Genomic DNA, 12,414 nt, shown 5'->3' on the forward strand with positions numbered 1-12,414 from the left:
ATTTTCACAGTATGTCTGACAATATTTTTGTCTTCTCGAAAAAGTCTTATTTGTTTTATTTCGGCTAGAATAAAAGCAGTTTTAAATAAAAAAAGAAAACAACATTTTAAGGTCAAAATTATTAGTCTCTTTAAGCTATTTATTATTTGATAGTTCAGTTCAATTCAATTCAGCTTTATTTGTATAGCGCTTTTACAATGACAGACGCTAGAGGCAATGGTCTTTAGCCTCCTTGGTAGAGTGCCCGACTCCCATGCGGAAGGTCGCTGGTTCGATACCAGCTCGGATCGGGTTGGGTGGCGTAAGACCGGCGGGGTTACATTGGTACCGTGACCCGGATGGGATGCACGTTTCCAATATGTGATGCTCCATCCCAGATACCTCTGAGCACAGCGAAGTCACACCTGGACACTGTTAACATAAGGCTTCCTTTTGGCACAGTACAGTTTTAACTGGCATTTGTGGATGTAACTAGATGTCATGATAGTTGACAAAGGTTTGCCAAAGTAGACCTGAGCCCATGTGGTGATATCACTTATAGATTACTACACTATTAATGATTATTTTTGAAGCAGTGCCAACTGAATGTTTAATTTACATGACTATCACAGACAACATATTGTTTCAAACTACTAAAAAAAAACTGATTAAAGTCACTTTATTAACCTTTCATTATCATTATTATAACTAACTGAAAATAAGCCCAATAATCTTGATTAACAGATTTTTCTTTACAGTGAACTTTTACATGCATTAAATCATCAACTTTGTGTTTGATTTCTCACATTAGTATTTGATAGGCGTGTAAACCACTTTGCCAATGTAAATATATTACATTTACTTGGTGTTTTGGTGAAGACCTTTAATGAAACATAACAAATTCAGAGAAAACAGTTTAAACTGTACCTTTTTAGCTTTAATCTCTGGAACAAGCTTACATGTGTTATTAAACAGCACTCTCTCGTAACTCTCTTACCCATATGCCTTTCCATGGATAGAAACAGCACATTTTGAACTCAACCCTTGCAGTTTCCCTGTAGATCTTTGGTTTAATTCCCCATTTTTATTTATAAACATGCCGTAGCCCTAAATAGCAGGTTAAGTGTTTAATTGGATTGACAGAAACACAACAGCGTCTAAAACAGAGGAGCCAGAAGAGCAAAGGTCCGAGTATAAAACCCTGCGCCTCAGAGTGTCATCCGTACTCTCTGACTACACCAGACGGGCTGCGGATTATCAGGGAGAGGAGAAGATCGCCCATCGCTCTACCAGTGAACAGGTAACAGCTCAATGATTTTACTTTACAGGACAACGTAGCTTCAGTTACATCATATTCTGGCTGCAAATCTTCCAAGCTCTCTAAAGTCAAAATCTAAATCTCTTAAATACAGTATTTGTTAAATTAAGCCTACATATTCTTATGTATTGTCAGCAGGGCCTAGTTAATATTCATATAGCCGGCTTGTGCAAAAAATATTTGATTGCATTCAGATAGTCTTCCTCCAGAGACCCATTTAATCAGCAAAATTGATATTGAACAGAGATGAGCAGCAGCGTGATAAGAAGATCAAGCTGTGTATCTCAGCATGAGCTTTACAATCAAAAGAAATGTAATAGATTAGAGCCAAGGGGAAGAAACAAGCACAGTATACCTTTTGACAGCTCTTCAAATGTTTTTTTTTTTTTACATTAATGCAGCAGTCGACAGTGGAAAGAGGGTTTTAAGTAATATAATATGAATGTAATGTTGCTTTATTTTATTTTTTACGTGAGAACGGTTATTTTTTTCAGAGCAGACAAAAATTAGTATCGTAAGATTTTACCAAGATTTACTGAAGACATTAACTAAAATGTCATTCATTGTCATTCAACATTACCAAAAAGAACAAAACTTGACATATTTAGAAGAAGATTTATTTAAAAAAGTCTAAAACTTGATATTTGCCATCTATCTTTCAAACCACTATGATATACTCATTTGTCAGCAAACATTTTAATAAATGAATGTAAGTTATAATGAAATTGAATATGATTATTGATGCCTTTGTATATTATAATACAAACTGATGAGAATAAATGTTATTTTTGCCTAAAAATATCTGTTACTACACTGAAAAAAATGATTAATTGGATTTACTCAAATAAATGAAGGTAAGTGGCTGCAAACAATTTATATGGGCTGAAATTAAACAAACAAGTTAAACTGTACATTACTAAATTTAGTTTGTTTAAATTCAGCCCATATAAATTGTTTGCAGCCACTTACCTTAACATATTTAGTAAATCCAATTAATTATTTTTCAGTGTATGAATTTTGTACATTATTTCACCCATAGTTTGACCTTTTCACAGATGGTATTGCATTTAATATGCTCAAATTAAATTCAGTATGGACAACAAGAATGTCTCTTGGTTTCTGACCTTATTACAGACCGATGACTCCCTCTTTTTTTTAATTATTCAGTTGTAATTTGTGCACACAACATGATTTGCATGTAAGAAAGAAAAAATTCTTCTAAAGCTCAGCTGGGTGGTCATATTCAGAGTGTGAGTTGACTTGTATGAGCAGTGGTGAAAAGGCTTATCTCTCGGCCAATAAGAGTGATGATGTAATCTCATTGGGTGAGATTATCAGTACGTTCACACACAAACATAAATCAAAGCCTTATACAATCAGACATCACCTTGCTTTAAATTTGTTTATAAATATTGGTGTTCATAATAATTTCATTTTCTCCTTTATTTCAGGAAAATTCTTGTACAATGGCTGACAAGTAAGTGTTCTTCCCTCTTTTTTCCCTCATGTTTTATACTGCAAACATACAGAAATCATAATATTGTTTATTTTTTTTATAAATATATCACTGTTTGACCATATTTGACAACTGTTTGACCATATTTTGACTTTTTATTTTCAGAAATGTTATCTAAACATTAAAGTAGACATTTTTCAATGAGCTTTTACTTATATTTCTTTACTTTTTTTATTTTTCAGTGTACATTTTTACTATTTCCAAGTTTTGACGAAAACAGAAAAGCAATTATTAAAACTAGAAATGACCATGGGGTCAAAACAAGCAGATTTTTACCATTTCACCACATATTATATTATATTATATTATATTATATTATATTATATTATATTATATTATATTATATTATATTATATTATATTATATTATATTATTATGCGTTTTTGTATGTATGTCCAATTTACAAAATGACAATTACAAAAGGTGCAAATCATCCACAAATGCCCGTTTGAGAGATCAAAAATGAATAAACCACTCAATATGTCAAATCTAAGTAGAATAGGTCAAGATCAAATCACAAGTTATTAATGAAGAGAATTCTACCACAGAAGCATCATCACATATATTTAAATTACTGTTTGCATCTCTATGAAAAAGTTTAGAATAGATCTTACCAATAGCAAACATGGACGTGTCATAAGCTGGCAGTCACAGTCAATTATCAGGTGTCCCGTTCGGAGTAAACACAAGCTGCCTCCATTCACAGAGCCTGGATTAGTGCGCAGGGTAGTCCAGGACTTGGCTTTAAGTGTCTTAAAATACTAAGCTTTAACAACGTGATGAATGCTCAGGACGAGAAGGTCAAAGCTGCAAACTCTAATATGCTGCTCTGGTAGAGGTGACGAAGAGGTTAATAACTGAGACAGGCCTAATAGGAGGAGTGACCCTAAATCACACCCTGTAAAGGGTTTAAATTCACTCAGCCTGTCCTTGCCTCTCCACTTTGTTTTCTTTTTGTACTTCATTAAAATAAGATAATGGTTCATTATAGCACCCTCCATTAATGTTGGCAAATATAAGCAAAGAATGCTGTTAGGAGGAAAAAATTAGTTGTTTAAAGTACACATTAATTGAAAACAGACCATATCTACTTTGCTAGTGCACATCGCTAGTTTTTTGGTCCTAGTTAATTTGTGAAAGTCAATCCAAAAGTAGTGTCTTTGTAATCTTTAACCCTTTATAGGACACTAGTTAAAATCCTTATTGGAGTGTTACTAGGGGTTGGTAGTTTTTAGTTTTATGGCTTTAAAACATATGTACACATCGTAATTAGTTACCACATATGGTTAACCCAATAAAGGGTTAATCCAAACCTTAAAATGCATCTTCCCTCTGACGTGATAAACAAACCACGCCCCTCCAACCATCAGCTTTGACAGGAAATGAAACGCCTATTTTACTACATCCAATCAGTTTGCAGTTTTAAAAAAACAAACCACGCCCACTGTTGATCTTATAGTTTTCATGGTTCTTCCAGATCTCTTTTTATCTTTTGCTCAAAGTACGCTCACAAAAAAAAACCTGCTCTCATTGACAACAAACAATTGCTAGCACAGCACAGTTTTATCAAAGAACACATCTATATTTTTGAAGTATTGATCTTTTTTTTCAAGTACAAGCAGGCACAGCCATTGAAACTTTTTACTGGTGTCATTCATTTCTATTGATTTATAAAAGCAGCTTGTTATGCCGCTTAATAATGCAAACTTGTATTTTCCTATTATATATTATCAATTTTTATGTATACAGTCATAAACACAGTTGTTTGAGTGCAAGTAGTTTGCCCATTTACTACTGTTTATTATTCCTATAGTCATTTGCCCGATTGACAAATTGATCGGAAGTCCTGAAGCAATTGCAGAAAAGAGCTTAATTATGCATTACAGATAAGGTCAATACTTTAATTTATAATTGACATTTTCAGTACACATCGGTGACTAGGCACAGGAAATTGTCCAACCATGACCTTTTTTTAAATAAATATGAGGAAACACAAAAGCCAAACCCACATTTCTCACAACTGGAAAGACCAAATAGCATAGATGTGATCTGAGTGCTTTAGTGCCCCAACCAGTGCCGATATACAGCCATATCACACTGCTACAAGTGTGATATTGCGTTTATACAACAGTTTGACGGCATAATTGTGTATATAAAAACAAAATCAAACATGGAGAGTCTCAAAAATACTTTTGTATGAGGAACTACTTTCTTCCGCGTTTGATTCAAATCATTAGCTCACAGTTAAACAACGTAGGCGGAGTAATACACAAAAGGTAAAGAGGCTGTACAGGTGCTGATATTACTTAAATATATCATGGTTATCAGCCAATCAGATTCGAGAACCAAACAGAACTGATGTATAAATATATATATATATATATATATATATATATATATATATATATATATATATATATATATATATATATATATATATATATATATATATACACACACACACATATATATATATATATATATATATATATATATATATATATATATATATATATATATATATATATATATATAAACTTAAAAATTTTAAATAAATAGCCCCTTTGTGGTTAATGATAATTTATTCAAAAATGTCTGTTATAATCATACTTACTACAAGGTACAACAATGGTATATTAAAGAGTGTATCAATACAGAACTGTGAGACTGGAACGGCATTGTCCACACGAAAATTATTAATTAACTTCTTCTGTTAATTACACATCTTTGTATAACTGATGAAAGGACTCCATATGTTTTCAAATACATGCTGTTTAGCTTTTAGTATGCAAGTTATTTGTTAATATTTTAAGCAAAAGTGTAATGGGTTAAGACATTTTTTCATTCACTTTTTTGCTTATATTTACCAATTGTTCAGACAAATGTATGTGTCCTGATGCCATTGTTTCTTTTTGTGTGTGTTCAGAGTTTACAAGAAGACCAGTGGAAATGGCCAGGTAAAACTGAACTCACCTTTGTCAAAGTATTTAACAAATTTGAACTTTCATTGTGTCTAAATATATGTGTGAGTAATGGAGGGTTTGTGTTTTAGCTTACTCTTTACCTCGGTAAGAGAGACTATGTTGACCATGTGGACGTAGTCGACGCTGTTGGTGAGAAACTGACTGCATTTAATATTGAAACAGAGACATTAGGGAATTGTCCACAACTAAACTGATTTCTTTTTTGTTGTTGTTAACCAGAGGGCGCTGTGAAAATTGACCCTGCAGATCTCGGAGACAAAAAAGGTATTGACAGTGTTTTCTTTCTAATTAAAATAATTGAATAGTTAATTGATAAAAGTTTATCAGTTCTCAGTATTACTTTCTTCCTAATTTTAAAGAGTAATGATTAATTAATGTACGCATTCAACTTGATTCCATTTTTTTGATATTGTAACTGTGAATCCAATAGTTTTATTGATTGATCGATCGATTCATTCATTCGTTCCCAAAGAAAGGGTCAAAATGACTTCAAGACAGCTAATGAAAGCATTTTAATTTAAAAAAGATTGATGTATAAAACTGACTTTAAATTTGAACATTACTTTGCTTCATCTAGTTTGGGTTCAGCTGGCCTGTGCTTTCCGCTATGGCCGTGAAGACCTGGACGTGATTGGACTTTCTTTCAGAAAAGACATCTGGATTCAGCACATACAGCTCTACCCTGAAGCAGGACACAAACCCACCCTGACCGAGATGCACAACACTCTCCTGAAGAAAGCTGGAGAGCAGGGCCATCCCTTCACTTTCAATGTAAGTCATCTGCCATCATTTTACTTTTCCTTTTAAGTCTTTTTTAATCTTTCTATCATTTGACCCAAACAATACTGCACAGAACTAAGACATACATTTAAAACGAGCTGTTTTTTTTGTCTTTCAGATTCCTACCAACCTTCCCTGCTCTGTTACGCTTCAGCCTGGGCCAGACGACAAAGGAAAAGTGAGTTAAAATCAGCTGAAATTAGTTGAAATGTACTGAATGGACATCTTCATGGCTCTGTTCTTCACAGGCTTGCGGCGTTGACTTCGAGGTTAAAGCCTACGTGGCCAAATCAGCCGATGACCCCGATGAGAAAGTTGACAAGAAGTAAGAGTGTTACTGATTACTCTGCACATTTATTTCTGTTTTTAAATTTTTTTATAATTGTTTTTTTTTTTTTTCTATCGTCTCTCTCTAAAGGGATACCTGCCGACTTGTCATTCGTAAAATCCAGTTTGCACCTGATAACACAGGATCTGGACAGAAAGCCGAGCTCTGCAAGAGCTTCATGATGTCTGATAAGCCTGTTCTTCTGGAAGCCTCTCTGGAAAAGGAGGTTTGTGAACTCTGATGTATTGTAGTCTTTTGTTCACCAAATCTGGAAGAAACTAACATGTATTTTCTCTGTTGACAACAGATCTACTACCATGGGGATCCAATTCCTGTCAATATCAAGATCAAGAACGAGACCAACAAAGTTGTGAAGAGAATAAGGGTTACAGGTGAATTCATCAAAAGCATTTACAAGATGTATATGTTAAACATTCCAGTTGACTGTACTCATCTAATCACAAGATTACACTCTTCAAAATAAAGGTCATTTGTTGGCAAGTGTACTTCCATAAAGAAACTTTAACATCTATGGATAATTATTAATTCTACAAAAAGTAATTTTTTTAGGATGAAAAGGTCCTTTAGGATATTAAAATAGCATTAAAATACAACCCCAGTAACTCTCCAGTTATTGACTAATGAGTGCCATTTTAGACAATTATTCAAAGAAAACTAAATTGTAAGAACATTTGTGCTTCTCACATCCACACTTTTATTATTCATCTTAGTGAATCAGTGATCCATTTACAAAGACAGTGATTGGATTTGTTTCTAAATGAATCTTTGAATGAAGAAGACTTTCTGGCCTGTTCTGGCAGTTTTAGTGTTACATATATTTAATAATTATGAACATTTATCATGATTTTACTATGAATAAAAAAGCATGTTTCTTATTACAGATTTTATTACACTAACCAAATCCATGACAGGCCTAAACCACCCAAGGCTTGAGCACAAAACCTCACTCATATAGAAATCTGATATTTATGCAATATATGCAAATGACATATAAAACAAATTCATGTTTGGATTTCACCTATATAAAATATGTCTTATGTGCAAAGGACATATAAAACAAGTTCATTTTTGGATTTCACATATATAAATTATGTGTTTTGGCTGTTAATTGTAATGGCATATATTTTTTATCAACCATTTGAAATACAAATATGTAAATAAGTTCAATGTATATGATCCTACATGGCCATATATCATATTTCCATACAGGCAACAGCAAAACTTGTTTAATTATCATTATCAAAAAAATAATAATCCTAAAATATGTTGCTTAAATATAATTCCTTTAGCAGCAGAATGCTGTAATTTGCCTATCCAAATCAAGTATTACATCAGTGGTAATGCAATATATTCAACCTGACTAATTTTAATTCTGTTATTCTCATAGTTGACCAAACCACAGACGTCGTCCTGTACTCAGCTGACAAATACACCAAAAATGTGCTGACTGAAGAGTTCGGGTGAGTGTTGTTATATTTGATAGTGATGTTTGTCAGCCATAAAATCTGTCTAAATTATTTGATTTAATTGTTCTTTACAGAGAAACTGTAGAAGCCAATTCGTCTTTTGAAAAGTCCCTTGATATTACTCCTTTACTGGCAAACAACAAGGAGAAACGTGGCCTGGCGCTGGACGGCAGGCTTAAAGATGAAGACACCAATCTGGCCTCAACCACTATGTGAGTGTTTGGTTCTGTTTTAACGGAAAACAAAACTTTTTTTGGAAATAAACGCCCTAAAGTTTGACTAATCTCCAGATCTGGTGGGATCACTTTTAGCTTAGCTTAGCATATTTCATTGAATCGGATTAGATCATTGGCATCTCACTCTAAAATGTAAATATGAGTTTGAATAATTTTCTTATTTTAGGCTTGACTCTTCTGTAGTTACATTGTGCACTAAGACAGATGGAAAATGATATTTTCTAGGAGCATATAACTAGGAACGATACTCTCATTATCATAAACTCTCATCGTAATAATCAAGGAAATTAGCTGCTGTACCATTAATATGGCAAGTGCAATGATATTATGCAGTGCTTTTATCTAGTTACCTAACTGTGCTTGCTGCAACTATGGTGGTAAAACTCAATAATAGTAAAACTCAACTGGTGACTTGTAAAATTTCCAAATGTAAAAACCTATTTCACACCATAGAAATTATGTTAACTTCATATTCAAGCTGTAAAAAAATAACAATTTTATTTATACATACTTAATACTAATGGTAATACTCACTTAAACTAATTACTTTGAATGTTTATACACATATCTGTTATAGGTATGTAGATGTTTGATTAGATGTGCAGATTAGTTAGTTACATGGAATTCAAAAGATAATAACCTGCTCATTTCTTACTTTTCCCTTAGAATAAGAACAGGTATGGATAAGGAGATGTTGGGAATCCTGGTGTCCTACAAGATCAAGGTTAACCTCATGGTATCAGGCGGAGGGTAAGGATTTTTAAACTATACGAATTAAAAACAATTGAGTAATAAGAAAGTACAAAAGAGAAGGTGATGTTGTTTGTTGTTTGTAACGTTGTTATTAACATACATAGTTATGTACTAATTGTATCATACTTACCCGATTCTCCTCTCTTTTGTAGTCTGCTTGGAGGCCTGACAGCAAGGTAAATAAAAGGAGGAAACAGAATAAAAGGAAAATGAGAAAACAGAAATGACCTTTCGTCTAACCTATTGTTTTCTCCTCACAGTGATGTGACAGTAGAGCTGCCTCTGACCCTCATGCACCCCAAACCCAAAGGTAAACAATTACTTTCTCTTTTTTCCAGCGTATTTTATTACCCATGAAAAGGTCTTAATGCAAGACTCTACAGGCAAATTTTATGCCTTTTTTCATGCCACTGTCAGTTTTGAGATTTCTAGCTTTTTAAGAAGTGTTTTTTTACAGTCTAACATGCTTAAAATATCCGAAGAACATCATTAAATGCTTCATTTCTCACACTTCAATTTGTCTTTGTATATTCCAATTACATTACTTTTTGCAAATTCTTGCTGCGTAATTTTTTTGTTGAATCAAATGAACTTTTCTAGTCATCTCAATTTACATCAGTCAAACTGATAAAACTATTACAATAAACCCTATTGAAATAGGTTAAAGTAGCATGAAAACATTTGTTGTCATACCTTTTTACGTATATATATATATATTTTTTTTTTTTAGGTGTAGGGCTGGCCGATTTGGCCTAAAATCAAAATCTTAGTTAATTTAAAATTTTAACTCATTTATGAATGATTATTTTTTTTATTTATTTTTTTTATTATTCATTTTTTTATTTATATGCCGCCTAAAGGCATCTTCCAATCATCGTCAATGTAGTGCAAAGCTATCATCCTACTTGTCGAGTGATCAGATGTGGCCACAGAAGTAGAAAAGAGCCACAGCCTTTAACAGAGCCGAGTCAAGGGACACGTAGGGAAAGTAACTTAAAAAATTGTCCTGAAAATTTTAAAAACTTTTCGATTAATCGCGCAGCTCTAGTTTGGTGTTTTTTTTTCAAAAATGTTCCTATTCTGAAGATTTTTACAGAGAGATTTGTTTAATTATTATTTGGCTGATAATCTAAGGTATTGTATTCTGCATTTTTATTAAACAGTCAATTAATCAATCAGGCATAACAACAATCACCTTAGACAGTCCATACACGTCTTTAAACATACAGTTATTACTTTCTCAGCATTTAAAACATGCAATGCACATGCAGCATAAACAACTGATCTTATAAAACATTTAGCATCCTTGTACTGCAAAAAAAACTACATAACTCTTTTTAGCAAGTTATATTTAACCATGGTTCAATGTAATAATAATAATAATAATAATAATAATATAATAACTATTATTATTATTATTATTATATATTATTTAATTATGTTATATAAATTATATTATATAAATATTATTTTATTTACTATTATATACATATTTTAAAATATAATTTATTATATTATCATATAATTTTATTACATTTATTAATATTAGTTTATTAAGATATTTTATCTATATTTATACATTTTTAACATCAAAGAGTTGAAAAAAGCTTATGTCTGATTATGCTTGAGTTTTCATTCTTCCACCTCTTTCCTCAGTTCCCTCATCACCATGCTTAACATTTTTGCCACACGACCACTCAAAAGTTGTAAATACTGTATACAATTTAATGTGCTAAAAAGTAGGGATTAATGTGGCTTAATGTGGTTTGCAGTATTTTCTAAACTATGGAGTGATAATCCCCTCTAAAAAAAAACCGGTAAAACTCTAAACTAACTCTTGAGAAAAATGTTTCAAAATTTGTGCTGGAAATGTATGCAGATTAGCACATCTTTAAATAAATGATGGCTAAATTGCATATTGAAAAACAACCTTTTTCAAATCCTGCAATACAAAAAAGTTAGCATAGCTTAATTTAACCATAAAACCAGGGAACGACAGTGCACTTTAAAACTGTATGACAAAAGTCATGACAGCAAATGTATTCATGTTACTATAACTATGTATAATTATTTGATTATAAATAAATAGCTATATTGTATTTAAAATGTTAATCAGTTATGAAAAAATAATGAATTATTCACAGTTTAACTTAATATTTTTAGTCAATTTGACTGATGTAAGTTAAGATGACTAGAAAAGTCCATTTAACATGACCAACTAAAATACTTTTGAAATGTTTTTACAATGTCGTTACCATTGTTATGTACTGTCTATCATTATTACATATTTACATTAACCAAACAATCCATATCCAAATGTTTATGGCCATGAAGCATCTCACTCCTTATCTTTGTGTCTCCCTCTTTGAATATAACAGACTGAACGGCCATATCAGATTCCACAGGGCAGATGTTATCCTCAAATACATTCCCTCAGCACTTTCACAGCGAGACGGCAGAAGAAAAAGCTCCCCATTAAGCAAAGAAGGCATCTCAGAGAAGGGCACGAGTACCTCACAACCAGGAAAACACATCAGTATCACTTAGCAAAGCTGCTAGGTCATATTGATGATGATGATGATGATGATAAGATGGTGGTTTAAAGCATACATTTGTATGAGGTCAATATTTGCCTTGAGGTACTCAGTGCAGGTATTTTACCATATACCTCTTCTTTGTGAAAGTGCTCCCTAATGCTCATCATCCTTTACCCATAGCCAGTCTTGAGTGATGCATTTTAATATGTATGGAGTCTGATCACCATATTATGTTTTTGCTTGTGTTAACTTGTCTTGCCTAGTGTTTAGAGCCATTTACATCAGCTTCGGTAAATCACTGTTACTCATTGGACTTGTAATGTATAATGTTTGGTTTGTTATGTGTGGAGTTTTATGACTCATGAATCAATAAAACAAATGAAATACCTCTAAAACCTTTACTGACGTCTGTTTATGTTGCTTGCTATGAATTATAGAATATAGTTTATGTATACTTCATTAACTTTTGAAATGTTGATGAAAACATGTAACAATT

General features: G+C 32.4%; 2 protein-coding genes across 7 annotated transcripts in view; both read left to right on the plus strand.

Annotated features, from left to right (window-relative positions):
* Positions 1–12,414, plus strand: part of LOC101883296 (solute carrier family 35 member F4) — a 54,084-nt gene that overhangs the window by 30,295 nt on the left and 11,375 nt on the right. The gene's annotated exons all lie outside the window — the stretch shown is intronic.
* Positions 1,202–12,313, plus strand: arr3a (arrestin 3a, retinal (X-arrestin)). Its single transcript, NM_001002405.1, has 16 exons — positions 1,202–1,279; positions 2,749–2,774; positions 5,740–5,770; positions 5,866–5,926; positions 6,017–6,061; positions 6,375–6,568; positions 6,696–6,755; positions 6,826–6,902; positions 6,996–7,131; positions 7,213–7,297; positions 8,314–8,386; positions 8,467–8,604; positions 9,295–9,378; positions 9,534–9,557; positions 9,642–9,691; positions 11,760–12,313. Exons 2-16 carry the CDS (start codon positions 2,764–2,766, stop codon positions 11,762–11,764), a joined length of 1,074 nt encoding a protein of 357 aa, NP_001002405.1. The 5' UTR covers positions 1,202–1,279; positions 2,749–2,763; the 3' UTR covers positions 11,765–12,313.

Source organism: Danio rerio, chromosome 10 (genome assembly GCF_052040795.2).
Source record: "Danio rerio strain M-AB ecotype USA chromosome 10, GRCz13ab, whole genome shotgun sequence".
NCBI classification, from domain to species: Eukaryota; Metazoa; Chordata; class Actinopteri; order Cypriniformes; family Danionidae; genus Danio; species Danio rerio.